General features: G+C 42.3%; 1 protein-coding gene across 4 annotated transcripts in view; it reads left to right on the top strand.

The window, feature by feature from the left end:
• Positions 1–17,360, top strand: part of KCNQ1 (potassium voltage-gated channel subfamily Q member 1) — a 487,838-nt gene that overhangs the window by 136,257 nt on the left and 334,221 nt on the right. For all 4 annotated transcript variants that reach the window (XM_084855710.1, XM_084855719.1, XM_084855702.1 and 1 more), the window contains exons 3-6: positions 6,782–6,908; positions 11,935–12,013; positions 12,170–12,266; positions 15,378–15,518. In XM_084855710.1, the coding sequence (XP_084711836.1) occupies positions 6,782–6,908; positions 11,935–12,013; positions 12,170–12,266; positions 15,378–15,518 (444 nt within the window). The remainder of the gene's footprint in view (positions 1–6,781; positions 6,909–11,934; positions 12,014–12,169; positions 12,267–15,377; positions 15,519–17,360) is intronic.

Here is a 17,360-nt window from a genome sequence, read left to right as displayed (position 1 = left end):
CAAATAGAGCAAATGGATCACTATTTTGCAATAGAAATTGCAGGCACAGGCACCCTGATCCGGATCAGGCCCTTAGCAGAGGGGATGAGTTATAAAGCTCCTCTTTCTCCCATGCTAAGGTCCTGATCCAGACTTGGGCCTCTGCACCTATTCTAGAATAAAAACAATGTCACTGCTTTCAACCAATGCTTGTTTATGTCTTTAAACCAATGCCTGTTTTGACCCTTGGTTATACCAATGGTATTCTGCTCTTGCTCAGAGCAGTTACCAGGCCCATGCTCTGGTGTAGTATTGAAACCACAAAACCTGAGCCAAGGTTCATTGGGAAGCAAGAATGCTGACTAGCAATGAGGCTGAATAGCTACTAGTGTTGCAGTTGTTGTTACACAGCAGCCCTTTATAAGCATCCACAGTCTTGGCTGGTGGTGTTTTAAGCTACTTGTGGCATATGATTGCTCAGTGGGGAATCATGGCAATCACTTGTGACCAAGTAAGATTGTCTTCCAAAGATAGAGTCTGTATAGATAACTCTTTAAAAGGATTAGACAGATTCATAGAAGATAGGTCAATCAACACATTAATCTCTAGCAGTGCGTCTGCAGGTGGCTGTAAAGGCTGATTCTGGATCTACACAGCCTCTCACAGTGAGGACATAGGTTTCCAGGTGGAAGGCAGTCATGGTGAGGATTTGCTTGACATGCCTTCCGCTGAGCTCGTTTCTCCCTTTTGTCAGGGTAGACGCTGAGCCCATAGAATCCCAGAGTAGTTCTGATTCTGAGGAAGAGCAGCCGCTCCTGGGAAAGGAGCGCGCTCATCCTTCCCAGGGCCAACAGCTGGCAGAGATTCCTCCCACCGGCATTCCTGGCATAGATAGCAGTCCCGGGAGTGAGAGAGCGCGGGTAGAAGACTTGCTGGACGCATGACGGTGACGCAGGGAGCGGCGCCAAATGGAGGGCGCGGAAAGGAGGCGTAGTGCCCGGTTGGCATGCAAACAATGGTTGCACCCAGAGGATCCAAGGGAAAAGGGGAGGGACTCTCCCTAGCTCATAAGTTCAGGGACTGCCAGTGATTCTCCTTCAGACAGGGACCAACTGTTCCAACTTAGGGCATAGGTACTCTGCTGCTCATATCTAGTTGTTAACAATAGAGTTGTTAAGTTGTAAAAGAGGAATAAAGCTTTGAAAAGAATCCCTTTGTCTGTGTCTGGACTTGGCTACTGGATTAGACTGAAAAAGGCTGCCAAGGAGCCCTTGACAGCTTTCTCCCTTTCGCTCTGTACTCGTGCTTCTTCAAAGTCCATAGCGCCTTTAATATAGGCTGACCTCCAGTTGGAACGCTCATGAGTTAGAGCTTCCCAGTTCTCAATCCTTAAGTTAATTTTTTTTAGATTAGCTTTAAGAACATCTTTAAATCTCTTTAGCTGTCCACCAATATTCCTTTTTCCATTCATAAGTTGGTAATAGAGTAACCGATTTGGAAGACGATAATCAGGCATTCAAACAACATGGCTGATCCAGTGAAGTTGATGTTGGAGAATCATTGTTTCAACGCTGGTGGTCTTTGCTTCTTCCAGTATGCTCACATTAGTCCGTCTGTCTTCCCAAGTAATTTGCAGAATTTTTCGGAGGCAGCGTTGGTGGAATATTTCGAGAAGTTGGGAGTGGCGTTTATAAATGGCCCATGTTTCACAGGCGTACAGTAAGGTTGGTAGTACAATGGCTTTGTAAACACGCATTTTGGTCTCCCTGCGAACATCCTGATCCTCGAACACTCTACGCTTCATTCGGGAGAATGCTATAGTCACAGAGCTCAGGCGGTGCTGAATTTCAGCGTCGATGTCGGTTTTTGTGGAGAGATGGCTGCCAAGATAAGAAAAGTGATCCACATTTTCCAGCATCACACCGCTAAGCTGGATTGATGGCACTACAGAGGGATTGGTTTGTGCTTGCTGGTAAAGCACTTTGGTTTTTTTGATGTTAAGCGAGAGGCTGAGCTTTTCATATGCTTCTGCAAAGATGTTTAGGATAGTTTGGAGATTTTCCTCTGAATGTGCACAGATTATGTTACCATCAGCATATTGAAGTTCTATGGCAGAGGATTGCTTTCAGCCTACTGAGATTAAAAAGTTTTCCATCTGTTCGATATATGATTTCTACACCAGTGGGAAGTTTCCCTTCAACAAGGTGTAGAATCATAGCGATGAAGATAGCGAATAAGGCTGGAGCAATGATGCATCCCTGTTTAACGCCTGATCCCACTTTGAATGGATCACTTTGAGAGCCATTGTTATCCAAGATTGTTGCCGTCATGGAGGAGCCGCAAGATGTTCACTAATTTATTAGGGCATCCGGTTTTCAGAAGGATGGTCCAGAGAGCAGTACGATTTACAAGTGTCGAAGGCCTTAGTCAGATCAATAAACGCCATGTACAGGGGTTGGTTTTGCTCCCTGCGTTTTTCTTGGAGCTGTCGTGTGGTGAAGACCATATCCACTGTCCCCCTGGAAGGGCGGAAGCCATGTTTGTGGGTGTTCTTTTTAATTGAGATCCCCTGTCTCCATTTACATTCAGGGAGGATGTCTTCTGAGATAGGTAGAAGGCTGTTTGCGAGGATCCTTGCCAGGATTTTGCCTGCTGTAGCTAGAAGGGAGATGCCTGGAGAGTTTCCACAATCTGTTCTATCACTCTTTTTAAAGAGAGTGATAATTATGGCATCCCTAAAGTCTGCTGGGATCTCCTCCCTCATCCAGATTTTCTCGATGAGCTTATGAAGGTGTTGTGTAGCATCAGGCCCACCTTCTTTAAAGACTTCAACAGGGATCCCATCGGGTCCACTAGCTTTATTAGTTTTCATTTAGTTAATGGCTTTACTGACTTCCTCCAAACTAGGGGATACTGCAAGCTCATCTCTGGTTTGTTTTTGTGGGATTTGCGAGAAAACCTCATCAGCCACAATAGAGTTACAGTTAAGGAGGTTGTGGTAATGCTCTTTCCAACGCATTGCAATAGACTCTTTGTCCTTTAGAAGTTCGGCACCATCTATTGAGCGTAAGAGGTTTGTACCATGGTTTGTTGGTCCGTAGATGGCCTTTGTGGCATTAAAAAAGCCCCGTGCGTCATGGGCATCTGCAAAATGCTGGATTTCTTGAGCTTTCTTTATCCACCAGGTATTCTTAAGTTCTCTAGTTTTTCTTTGGACCTCAGCCTTTGCACTGGTGTAGATTTTTTTCTTAGCGGCACAGTTGATGTCTTTTTGCCATATTTGGAAAGCTTTCCTTATCAATAATATGTTCAATCTCCCTATAATTCTCATCAAACCAGTCCTGATGTTTCTTAGTTTGGTATCCAATAGTTTGTTCACAGGCTGTGATAAGGGAAGTCTTCAGTTTATTCCAGTATTCCTCGACATTTTCAGGGGTTTCCATAGGTAGATGTTCCTTGAGGGTTGTTTGAAAGCAGGCTCACTTAATAGGGTCTTGAAGGGCTTGGGTGTTCATTTTACGCCTTGGTTTTCTTCCTTGGAGCCTACGTTGAGGGACAAACTTAATGGCCATTGTGGAACGAATTAATCGGTGCCATCTTAAGAATGAACCATTTTATCAGAGATACCTAAGGAGGATAAAATCATCCTCCTGGGCGATTTCAATGCAAGAGTTGGGCATGATTTTGATTTGTGGCCAGGGACCATTGGGAAAGAAGGAGTTGGCAATAGCAACCAGAATGGAATTCTACTTCTGACTAAATGTGCAGAGAATAATCTTGTCATTACCAACACACGTTTTCATCAGAAAAATAAATTTAAAACATCATGGAAGCACCCTTGGTCGAAGCACTGGCATCTTCTAGATTATGTAATTGTCCGTGCCAGAGATCGCTGCAATGTACTCCTCACTAGAGCCATGATGAGTGCTGATGACTACTGGACAGTGGGGAATATGATGGGAACCAAAGGCACAGTTATATAGTTGACATCTGTAACTATGTTAACAGTTGTTCTCCATTAGTATCTTTTCCTCTCTTGTATTTGTCTTTTGCTTATGTTAACTCTTCTCTTTTGTTCTCGCATATCCCTTCTGCTTATACCTCTTGCACTTAATATATTGTATTGAGTTTGTTTTAACATATAAGCAATGCAGTTCTGTGCATGTTTGCTTGGAAGTAAATCTCACTATGTTCAAGGGGACTTACCCACTAGTAAGTGTGTTTAGGATTCCAGCCTCAACCTGGTCTGGGAAGTGTTGTTGTTGTTGTTTATTCGGTCAGTCACTTCTGACTCTTTGTGATTTCATGGACCAGCCCACGCCAGAGCTTCCTGTCGGCCATCGCCACCCCCAGCTCCCCCAAGGTCGAGTCCGTCACCTCCAGAATATCATCCATCCACCTTGCCCTTGGTCAGCCCCTCTCCCTTTTGCCTTCCACTTTCCCTAGCATCAGCATCTTCTCCAGGGTATCCTGTCTTCTCATGATATGGCCAAAGTACTTCAGTCTTGCCTTTAAGATCATTCCCTCAAGTGAGCAGTCTGGCTTTCTTTCCTGGAGTATGGACTGGTTTGATCTTCTTGCCGTCCAAGGCACTCTCAGAATTTTCCTCCAGCACCACAGTTCAAAAGCATCTATCTTCCTTCGCTCAGCCTTCCTTATGGTCCAGCTCTCTCAGCCATAGATTACTACGGGGAATACCATTGCTTTGAGAACTCAAATTGGACTTCTCTAGATAATACAGTCAGAAGATTCACACACAGTTCGCAGTCTGCCAGATAGTTTTTATCTTGAATTGTTCAATATAAACACAGATCTGTGTGAGATGTATTTTAGTGCCTAACTCACTGTTGATAACTTCACTAACTTTGAAGCTGTTGGTCCTGATTCACAATTGCAAGAGTTGAAATGAGTTCTCAAAATGTATTCTAGCTGCTTTTGTAAAATACATTCACATCTAAATGACTGAAACTTCAGCTTACTGAGGTATATAGGGTATATTGAAGTAGTTCATGAGGACTTGTTCGTTTGCCTTTCTAATGACTGTCCCAACTTATTTTAAATGTAAATAGCGTAGCCTTTTGCCTGTCTGCAACTTCTCTGGCAGCTGTGTCTAAATGTAGTGACAAAAATCAATCCGTCTCCTCCTCCCCCACTAGATTACTTATTGGGCTTATACAAGGCAAGATATTAAAAAAACACTTTTGTCTGTCACCCGGCCACGGGCAGGGGAGGGGGAATTTGCCAGTTGCTAATGGATACCTGGCATTTTTGTGTATGACCATGAAGAACAGCTTGTGCACTTTCACCTCTGATGTTTCCTGAATAACATGGGTCTCATTTAGGTCAATAAGCCTTTATCAAAACGTCAAGAGTGAAAAATGTGTCTTGGTGTAAGCCGACTGGTCGTTCTCTCCAGTTGCAGGAGTCTATAGAACAATCAATGTTCTCTAAGCTTGTCTGCATGTCATGCAAAGAACTGGATGACAGTAACCATTGACGACATGTCTGTTTCATTGTCTTTAGGGCAGCCCATATTTGCATATTTGTCAGTGTTCCTGTTATCCAATGAACCATGGAGGGTCTTTAAAAACACACAACTCTCATGCAAATTTCACTCACACTACTCTCCCCCAACCCCAGACCCACACTTTGCAAATCTGAAAGCACCCATAACTTAGCCTTTTGTTTCTTTCTGTTTTCCTACTCTTCTTACAAAATTAAACTCTAATTTGCACGTGTGGAGTTTTTGTTTAGTGTAACCCTCTCTTTTCTCTTTCTCAGAGTATGATTTTGGTTAATCAGAATTTTTTTGTATTTTTGGTATATTAAAAGATGGTGATTTTGCAGTGCATATATAGCATGAGTTTCTTTTGATTTTTTTTTAATGACCCACCTAGTTTCTCTGCTTGCTTATTAGCTGTCCTCATTCAGGATGGTGGGGAACCTAGGAGTTTTATTCATGTCGTATTGAAAAGGACACAGAAACATCCTAGAATATTTATGCATTTGTAAAAGCTAATAATTTAAAAACTAACAAACAAAATAGAAACAAGTCTTAATGTTTTCATGTATACAATTGTATCACTAGCAGTGTAATTCTTTATATTTCTACTCAGAAGTAAACCCATTTGGCTTGCTCCCAGGTATGTTTGTGTAGGATTTTATGGTAATTCCATATTTTAGAATTACAGGAAGTTTTAATAGCATTTTCAAATAAATATTGTGTTAAAAATGAATTTAATGAAAGGAAAAAGAGGTCTCATTGTGTGCAGAACTCTGCTACGGCATGGTGTATTCTTTTTGGCAGTACTTGTACTAAATGGAATTTGTGTCTTTACAAAGTATTCCTATGAAAGGAAAATCCAATATATAAAGCATTGTTGTCTTGCTTTTCCTTCTTACACATTGTAGATGTGAGTCACATACTTTTCTGGTATAAGGTCTGTCTTTATGCTGTCTGAATCACATCCTTCTACTATAAGTCAAAAGTTTGAAATGGAGGCTGCAATCCTAATTATACCTACTGGGAATTAAGTACCACTGAATTAGGTGAGATGTTGAGGAGATGTAATTAATATCAGATTCTAACATACAGATTTATTTTATTTTTATCACATGTGGATGGTTCAAATTCCATGTAATAATTTTAAAACTTATAATTGTCCTCCAGATTGTCTCTTCCTTTAGATCATTATAGTATCTTTTATGACTCCTAGATCTCATATTTCATTTTCTCCTAATATAATCTGAAAAGTATGAAACACATGTTAAATTAATTGTGCTCCCTATCTGTTTCCTCTAGGAAATTGTATTAGTGGTGTTCTTTGGAACAGAATATGTGGTTCGGTTGTGGTCATCAGGATGCCGCAGTAAATATGTTGGCTTATGGGGAAGGCTTCGTTTTGCTAGGAAGCCCATTTCTATCATTGGTAAGTATACACCGCATTGAACGGTTTTGAGTGGAATGGTATCAGTTACATTCAAAAAAGAAGCTTTTATTGTTTTGCATTATCTAAGCAGAACCGATTGACCCAGTTTACACATCATGGCCAATTCCTGGGTTCTTTAACCCAGGAATTGGCAGAGTGTGTGGGAACAAGTGAGCACACCACTCGCCTCTTCTGTTTTCAATTAACGCAGGAACACCCTTTTCCTGGGTTGTTTTGTGATGTCCGAACCTGGAACTTTGGGTTGTTTAGGGGTTAAAGAACCCAGAGTTAACCCAACAGTTGCCCATGGCTTGTTGCTGGGTAAACTCTGAGTTGTTAATTGAAAACAGAAGGGTTGAATGGCTCACTTGCTTGCTGCTGTGCCACCCCCAATTCCATTGTTAAACAACCCAGGAATTGGCTGTGACATGTGAACTGCGTCATTATCCCAGCTACTGTAAAGTTCTCCTGTGATGCAGTTTATTACAGAAGGATCATGTGGATAGATTTTATGTGTAACCAGGGGGCAGTGCTTTATAAGGAATATAAAAAGGCAGAATTCCTTCATGAAAACTGTCTTGGGTCAGGAAGGCACTCCAACCCAGGCTGCCGGGTGTGTGCAAATCAGATGAGGAGGGAATTTTCAGAGGTGTAGCTGGTTTCCCATTCTCTTTGCTCTGTAGTTGCTAGGTGAACTGTTTCCCACTGTAACCCTGTATTTCTCACTATATTTTGCCAGAGGACAGGCTGCTGTTGGTACAGTACAGCTGGCTGATAAACCAGTACATTTTCGAAATCCAAAGGAGCACAGCATTAGTAACTTTGGATCATTTGGTCTAGATCATGGAGTGCCCTCATAAGGTACTCAGAGAAGAACAGAGATAAGATTAGAGCTTTTCCAGCAACTAAATATTATTGAGAAAATATAACAAAATGGCAGTTTAATAGTTAACTGTGAAAGCTGTCAAGAAACAGGAAATGGAGAAGAGGAGGAGGAGTAAGATGGCTGGCAGCCATGGAGGTTGTGTGGTGATCTGCTTGGTTTCAGGGGAGTGGGGAGGAGGTGGAAGCTGGAAAGGCTGGAGGTGGGGGGTGTACTTTTCCTTTTCATGCTCTGTCTGAACACAAGGAGAGGGCATGGGAATACTTTGTTGTTGTTCAGTCATTCAGTCGTGTCCGACTCTTCGTGACCCCATGGACCATAGCACGCCAGGCCTTCCTGTCCTGCCTACTCTCCCGGAGCGTGCTCAAGTTCATATTCATTGCATCGGTGATGCTATCTAGCCATCTCATCCTCTGCCGTCCCCTTCTCCTTTTGCCTTCAGTCTTTCCCAGCATCAGGGTATTTTCCAGAGAGTTTTCTCTTCGCATTAGGTGGCCAAAATATTGGAGCTTAAGCTTCAGGATCTGTCCTTCCAATGAGCACTCAGGGTTGATTTCCTTTAGGATTGACTGATTTGACCTCCCTGCAGTCCAGGGGACTCGTAAGAGTCTTCTCCAGCACCACAGTTCGAAAGCATCAATTCTTCGGCGCTCAGCCTTCCTTATAGTCCAGCTCTCACAGCCACACATTACTACTGGGAAAACCATAGCTTTGATTAGACGGACCTTTGTTGAAAAGGTGATGTCTCTGCTTCTTACTATGCTGTCTAGGTTTGCCATAGCTTTCCTCCCAAGGAGCAAGCGTCTTTTAATTTCATGGCTACAGTCACCGTCTGCGGTGATCTTGGAGCCCAAGAAAGTAAAATCTGTCATTGCTTCCATTTCTTCCCCTTCTATATGCCAGGAAGTGATAGGGCCAGATGCCATGATCTTCGTTTTTTTAATGTTGAGTTTCAAACCAGCTTTTGCACTCTCCTCTTTCACCCTCAACAAGAGGCTGTTGAGATCCTCTTCGCTTTCTGCCATTAGGGTGGTATTGTCTGCATATCGGAGGTTGTTGATAATTCTCCCAGCAATCTTAATTCCGACCTGTGATTCATCCAACCCGGCATTTCTCATGATGTACTCTGCATATAAGTTAAATAAACAGGGTGACAATATGCAGCCTTGTCGTACTCCTTTCCCAATTTTGAACCACTTGGTTGTTCCATGTCCGGTTCTTACTGTTGCTTCTTGACCCTCGTACAGGTTTCTCAGGAGACAGGTAAGGTGGTCTGGTACTCCCATCACTTTAAGAATTTGCCACAGTTTGTTGTGATCCACACAATCAAAGGCTTTAGCGTAGTCAATGAAGCAGAAATAGACGTTTTTCTGGAATTCTCTTGCTTTCTCCATGATGCAGCGAATGTTGGCGATTTGATCTCTAGTTCCTCTGCCTCTTCGAAACCCAGCTTGTACTTCCGGTAGTTCTCGGTTTGCATACTGCTGAAGCCTAGCTTGTAGGATCTTGAGCATCACCTTGCTGGCATGTGAAATGAGCGCAATTGTGCGGTAGTTTGAACACTCTTTGGCGTTGCCCTTCTTTGGAATTGGAATGTAAACTGACCTTTTCCAGTCTTGCGGCCATTGCTGTGTGTTCCAAATTTGTTGGCATATTGAATGCAGCACTTTAATAGCATCATCTTTTAGGATTTTAAATAGCTCAGCTGGAATACTGTCATCTCCGCTAGCTTTGTTGTTACTAATGCTTCCTAAGGCCCACTTAACTTCACTCTCTAGGATGTCCGGCTCAAGTTCAGTGACCGCACTATCATGGCTATCAAGGACATTACTATCATGGCTATCAAGGACATTAAGATCTTTCCTGTATAGTTCTTCTGTGTATTCTTGCTACCTCTTCTTAATCTCATCTGCTTCTGTGAGGTCCCTGCCTTCTTTGTCCTTTATCATGCCCGTCTTTGCACAAAACGTTCCCTTGAGATCTCCAATTTTCTTGAAGAGATCTCTGGTCTTTCCCATTCTGTTGTTTTCCTCGATTTCCTTGCATTGTTCATTTAAGAAGGCCTTCTTGTCTCTCCTTGCTATTCTCTGGAACTCTGCATTCAGTTGGATATATCTTCCCCTTTCTCCCTTGCTTTTCGCTTCCCTTCTTTCCTCAGCTACTTGTAAAGCCTCATCAGACAGCCACTTGGCTTTCTTGCATTTCTTTTTTTGGGGGATGGATTTCGTTGCTGCCTCCTGAACAATGTTACGGACCTCCGTCCATAGTTCCTCAGGCACTCTGTCTATCAGGTCTAATCCCTGAAATCTATTCCTCACCTCCACTGTATATTCATAAGGGATATGATTGAGGTCATACCTGAATGGTTTAGTGGTTTTCCCTACGTTCTTCAATTTCAGCCGAAATTTTGCAAGAAGCAGCTCATGATCTGATCCACAGTCAGCTCCAGGTCTTGTTTTTACTGACTGTATGGAGCTTCTCCATCTTTGGCTGCAAAGGACATAATCAATCTGATTTCGATATTGACCATCTTGTGATGTCCATGTGTAGAGTCGTCTCTTGTGCTGTTGGAAAAGAGTGTTTGCTATGATCAGCGTGTTCTCTTGGCAAAACTCTATTAGCTTTTGTCCTACTTCATTTTGTACACCAAGGCCATGCCTGCCTGTTATCCTGGTGATTTCTTGACTTCCTACTTTAGCATTCCAGTCCCCTATGACTAAGAGGACATCTTTTTTTGGTGTTAGTTCTAGAAGGTGTTGGAGGTCTTCAGAGAACCGATCAACCTCAGCTTCTTTGGCATCAGTGGTTGGGGCATAGACTTGAATTACTGTGATGTTGAATGGTTTGCCTTGGATTCGTACTGAGATCATTCTGTCATTTTTAAGATTGTACCCCAGTACTGCTTTTCCCACCCTTTTGTTGATGATGAGTGCTACTCCATTTCTTCTAAGGGATTCTTGGCCACAATAGTAGATATGATGGTCACCTGAATTAAATTCGCCCATGCCTGTCCATTTTAGTTCGCTGATTCCCAAGATGTCGATGTTCAATCTTGCCATCTCATGTTTGACCACCTCCAGCTTACCTTGATTCATTGATCTAACATTCCATGTTCCTAAACAATATTGTTCTTTACAGCATCGGATTTTCTTTTCACCACCAGACACATCCACAGCTGAGTGTCCTTTCGGCTTTGGCCCAGCCGCTTCACTCTTTCTGGCGCTACTTGGAAATACCCTCTGCTCTTCCCCAGTAGTATATTGGACACCTTCCGACCTGAGGGGCTCATCTTCCGGCGTCGTATCTTTTAGCCTTGTGATACGTTCCATGGGGTTTTCTTGGCAAGAATACTGGAGTGGGTTGCCATTTCCTTCTCCAGTGGACCACATTTTGTCAGAACTCTCTGCCATGACCTGTCAGTCTTGGGTGGCCCTGCACGGCATAGCTTATGGCTTCACTGAGTTACGCAAGCCCCTTCGCCACAACAAGGCAGTGATCCATGAAGGGGGGGGGAATACTTTAGTGCCAGAGTAAAATCCAAAATGGAAGGCAAAAAGAAAAGACTTTCCTCAACCACAGCAAGGCTTTATCAGGTAGAGTTATACATTCCCAAGAAGCTGGGGGGGGGGGGAGACAAGAGGTAAAAGTCTGACTCAGTCTCTGCCCTGCAATGACTACTCACAACTACCCCATCCTCAGAAATGTGAATGCTTTTTGTGAAAAACATCTGTGGCTAAGATAGGTGACTGCTTGCAGTGGGAAAGCAGCTGGGCAACGGTTAACTACCCCTCCCTCCGCCTTCTTTGGTGCAAATTGCTCCCTCCTGATCTCATATGAAGTATCCATTCAAGTGTTATTACATGCATTAGCATGTAATGTGTGTTCTGTCCATAGGTGCTGAGTAAAATTAACCTATTTGTTTCAGTAATATTTCCCAAAATATAATTATTTTTCAAGATTGAGGTTTGTGATCTTGCACATTTTAAGTCTTGGCAATCAGTGGGGCATGTGTGTACACATACCCCTCCACACACAGTTTCAATCTGGTTTCAGGATAAAATATTACAACTCTGTGAACTGTATGAATATTATAAAATGCATGAACTATGTAATCCACAAACTTTTTTTTTTTTAATCTTTCAGATCTAATTGTAGTTGTTGCTTCAATGATAGTGCTTTGTGTGGGCTCTAAAGGTCAAGTTTTTGCAACCTCTGCTATCAGGTAAAAATGTTAACTGTAATTTAAAAATTGTTTCTTTGTACCTCTTACACAAAAATGTTTCTCTCCTGTCTCTTTTCCTATCATCGCTCTTCCACTTTCAAACTTGAGTTCTCACTTTGTTTTCATGTCCTTTTCTTTTAACAAACTTTATTCCAGAGGCATCCGGTTTCTACAGATTCTGCGCATGCTTCATGTAGACCGACAGGGCGGCACATGGAGACTGTTGGGATCAGTAGTTTTCATACATAGACAGGTATGTAAAACCTTTAAAAAGAAGTGAGAATAATAAGTATATTTTACTGTTGAGCAGCCAGATACTGCGGATCAGGGGTGGGCAACTTGTGGCCCTCCTACAATTCCTATCAGCCCCTAGCCAGCATAGCCAGTGGTGAGGGATGGTGGGAGTTGTAGGCCAAAACATCTCTAGGACCAGAAGTCCACTCCTTCTGTAGATCATCACACTGTTCTTGAAGGTGCCTAAGGCTGAATGAAATCCCTCTTTCCTCTACCAGAGCTCCAGAATAATAATGTTGCCCAGATGTCCCTGCTAGAGCATTGTTGAGTGCAAAGCAGGAGAAAGGCCTTCCTGACCTTCGGCATGTGATGGACTTTTGCAGCTCATTGGAGGCATAGAGGCTAGTGCCAGTCTATAGTAAACATGGATGGCTTTTCTTAGTAGGGAACGGAGCTGGATGACTGCCTTCTGTGCCAGAGACAGGATGCTGTGCTAGCTGTAGTAGCACAAACTAATGTCTGTGCCAATGCAGGGAGTTCAGCTTGATATGACTGAGCCGCAAATCATTTGTGGTGTGGCCTTGGCAAAGTTCACAACACAGATAATGCATATGCTTGAGGAAAGTGTTCAGATCACTATATGGTGTGTTATTGTGCCCCACCATATATTCACTTCACACATTTTTCCTAAGCACATGCATGCATCACTCTATAGTATTATAGATGTATGTTCCAAATAAAACGAATTGCATACTTTTGTTTGTTTATAATGTTTTTACCTTGCCTTATCACTGAGGCCTCAAGGCAGCTTACAAAATTTTAAAATAACAAGACACAGAATGGCAACAATAAAAAGGGTCTTATAAGCAAAACCTCCATCAAACTGCTGCGATCAATTCTGTAAACCAATCATTTACACCACAGTACTTTGACTTGTGGGAACAAGTTGGTTTATATTCAAGTACTTTTTTGCTTTGTGGTTAGGCTCTTTGTTTTTAATGTTCAGTTGATGATAGAGACAAGGCAGTGTGAATGCATTAGAAAGCAGTCTAACTCCTTTTCAACTTGTAATTCTATTTAATGTCCTATGGTGTGCCCAATGGCTACTTGAAAATAAATTATAATTCCAGGGTAGGTAGCTATTCTTTTACTTTAAAAGTTTAGTTTTATTTGGTGAAAGTGTTCAGATGATCATATCAAGGCTTATTAAGCCATCGTGGCTTATTAAGGTAAGATATGCACGAGTCTTTTGCCTATGCATACAGACTCTTTCCTCTTCTCTTTGCTGTGAGCTGCGATTAAACAGGAAGCCTCTAATTAACCATAGTTTCCTGTTTCGTCTGAACTGTGGAAGTATAGTTACCAGCTTTAAAACAATTCAGAATATTAAAACACCTTCAAACAGTGACTTAATATCCCGGTTTGCTCCGAAGCTGGCGATCATAGTTTCCTGGGTTGGATGAAATGAGAAACTGGTTTGGATGAAATGAAGCTTCTTGGTTTAGTCATAGCTTGCAGCAAAGGAAGGCATAAAGGGGCTGCATGTGCGGGCAAAAGGCTTGTGAATATCTTGGCTTAATAAACCGAGATACTACTATCTGAATGTGGCCAATGTTACATGGGTTTGTAATATTTTAGATAAGTATGGAACATAGGCAAAAGCCCCTTTTCTCCCTAAATATGAGAACCCTGATAGGTGGTAAATGTCTGATAGTTAGAATGCATTATTTTAATAATTACATTTTACTGATACCTGCCTCATATGCTACATATAGGTCCAGTTTGGATGCCACAACAACCCAGGTTTCTTTAAAAACAACAACAACTCTGTGTTGTGAACAAAATGGGAGCGAGTGTGCTGATACCCGCCACCTGATCACTCCCACTGGGGATAAACAACCCAGGGATCTTAAGCATGATTGTGAACTGGGATTTCTGGGTTGGTGGGGGACAGACAATCCAGAGTTGAAACCCATGGTTTGCAGTGGGAACGATCAGGTGGCAAGAACCAGCACTTTTGCTTGCTCACTCCCACTTTGTTCACAAAAAACGAGGGCTGGGTTGTTGTGACATATGAACCAAGTCATAGTAAATTTGAAATACACCATTATTTTTAGGGCTGCCGTGTTTTAAAAGCTTTTGATCGAAAGGTCCCTTGATTGACTGGGGAGAAGATTTGTTTATTTTAAATGTTTTAAATTGCAAGTACTTCTGAACCCTGCAAATGGCCAGCACTGTCTTAAAAGAGGCATTCCTCCTTCTTTCTTACACAGAAAGGAATGCCTCCTGTGGGCATCATCTAAAAACAAAAAAGCATGCTTTTTGATTCAGAAGTATAGATTTTACTCACATACAAATTTAGTCAATTTAATTAAGTTTTAATTTACTTATTCATATGACTTAAAATTCTTTAATTTGTGTGACAGCCCTAGTAATTTTGAAATCTGTTTATGGAGGGAAAAAAAACGTAAAAATATCTTGCTAGGCTTCTGCTACAATTTGTTTCACGTCTGCTACAGTTTGTCCAGATCCTAGTTTCTCCCACACCTATGTTTATGGTAGGTTTAACAATCAGTCTTAATCAACAGTTTGAAAATTCAGACTGTAATCCTGTATGGTCATACCTGGGAGTAAGGTCAATTGAATTCAATGGGACTTCTGAATAAACATACATAGGATTGCACTGTCAATGTATCACACTTCAGTCCTTGGTTTTGAGAGCATGACTGATATATCATTATTACAACCGAAATTTGTAATTCTCTGGCATGATAGCTCTCTTCCATTCACAATCAAACAATTTGTGCCAGTGGCTTACTAGAATCCTTTTTACGTAAAGCTGAGGTAAAATGTTTTACGATTAGCTTTAATTCACAACAAACTGGAAATTTTAACTCTTTTGAGGACTTTGTGCTGAGATGTTGCCCAGGCATCAGAATTTGTGGTACTCAAAACATTCTCTCTCTGAATGCCACCTAGCTCACTGACATGTCTAATTGGGCAGAATTTTCAGCCCAGTGTGGTAGTTGGGCACAAGAATGAATAACTATTTTTATAAAATAGCTTCTGGTAGCAGCAGTGTTCTCTATGTCACAAATTATCCATTGATTTGGTCTTGTTTTTCTTTTAGGAATTGATAACCACCCTGTACATTGGGTTCCTAGGCCTGATTTTTTCTTCTTATTTTGTGTACTTGGCTGAAAAAGATGCCGTGAACGATTCAGGAGACCATGAATTTAGCAGCTATGCAGATGCCCTTTGGTGGGGAGTAGTAAGTATAATCCATACTAGAGTATCAAAGAGCTGGTATTTGGTCCTAATGTGGTATATTTCTAATACATGGAATGCATCACCGTATACTTTGGGGATGGGGGTGGTGGAATCCATACTATAGCTTCATTCGGATGAAACTCTAAGCCATGGTTTGCGTGCTTCTCCTTCCTTCTCTGGTATGGCCACAAGGCGTTCAGAGGCTTTTGCTTCCATTTTAGATTAACCACAGCTTGTGTCTTCCGAACCTGTACAAACTGTTTAATCCTAATTATGTTTTGCTGGAACAAAACAACTTCAAGCCACGTGAAAGTGTGGTTAAGCTAAAATGAATGTGCAAGCTTCTGATCTCACAGCTGCGCTGGAGAGGAGGTGGGAGTGTACGAGTGCTAAGTTTGTTCTCATAATGTTAAACTTCAGTCAGACTAAACTCTGGCTGTACTCAAGAAATGTAGGATAGCAAAGTGGCTTCTATAGTAAGCAAAGCACAAATTTACCCAGAACCTTGCATGTACCAAAGGCACCCAGGATCTCCTGTCTTACTAGGCTAAAGTATTAAGGGTGAGGCTATATATTAACAAAGAAACAGTTATCTGGCCTGTTCCTTAACTCGCTTTTGCTGAAACTTACAGGTGGAAACAGGTGAACTATATAGATGGCTTTGGCAATACTAAAAGGCTCTAATGAGCTCTGACCAGTACTGGAGTATGTCCCCACTGCTTTTGGTCCTGAAAAATGATCTGTGTCTGGAATGTGGCTATTCCTGCCTGGTTTCTGGCTTTCAGCACACCCTGTCTGGTTCTGGTCTTGGTTCTGGTCTTGTTTGCTCCCCTACAACTTTGCCCCCCGAAACTTCTACTTCATCCAGTGTTTGCTCAGGACAATTACACACTACTTTCAGTTGGCACTAATTAAGCGTCAGACAAATCCAAATGCCACAAGCAAAGTAATGGAGATTGCCTGTCTTTTCTGGAGCTGCAGTCATCCTGGTCAGCTGCGTGGACAGGTGATGCCCAGGCATATTCAGGGCTCTGTCACACAGAGGCTTTTTATTCTGCAATTTTACTGGGGCTTCTGCTTCCGGATTCTTTGCAGGATGAAGATCAGCCCTTTAAGTGTGCTTCCCTTCCCCCATTTTCTTCCCTTTATCTGCAAGTTTTATATGTTTCATTATATTTATTAATTTATTAATTAAATTTATTAATCGCCCATCTGGCTGGTCACCCAGCCACTCTGGGCGATGTACAAAGTATATAATAAAACAGTTTAAAACAATAAAATTCTACAGTAAAAACGTTTTCTAAAATACCCTAACCCACCCCAAATGCCTTGCCTGAACAACCACGTTTTTAATGCATGGCAGAAGCTCATTAAAGAGGGGACATGGTGGAGTTCCCTAGGGAGGGAGTTCCACAGAGTGGGGGCCACCACAGAAAAGGCCCTCTCCCTCGTCCCCACCAGTCTAGCTGTCCTGGCTGATGGGACAGAGAGAAGGCCATCCGAGGCTGATCTTGTTAAGTGGCCTGTCTGGTGTTGCTGGAGGCGCTCCTTAAGATAGGCTGGGCCGGAACCATATAAGGTTTTAAAGGTCAAAACCAACTCCTTGAATTTGGCCTGAAAAACAGCTGGTAACCAGTGCAACTCCTTCAGCACTGGAGTGATGTGATCTCGCCAGCGGCTGCTTTTAATCAGGCGAGCCGCCGCGTACTGTACCAGCTGCAGCTTCCGAACCATCTTCAAGGGTAACCCCACGTAGAGCGCATTACAGCAGTCTAAACAAGAGGAGACCAGGGCATGTACTACCGATGGGAGCAGATGGTCGGGAAGGAAGGGGCGCAGCCGC

This window comes from Heloderma suspectum, chromosome 1, assembly GCF_057233095.1.
Source record: "Heloderma suspectum isolate Gila_16-S chromosome 1, 16-S_ref, whole genome shotgun sequence".
In the NCBI taxonomy this organism is placed as follows: domain Eukaryota; kingdom Metazoa; phylum Chordata; class Lepidosauria; order Squamata; family Helodermatidae; genus Heloderma; species Heloderma suspectum.
Note: the sequence above shows the minus strand (reverse complement) of the source record. Positions and strands in the feature narration are given on the sequence as shown.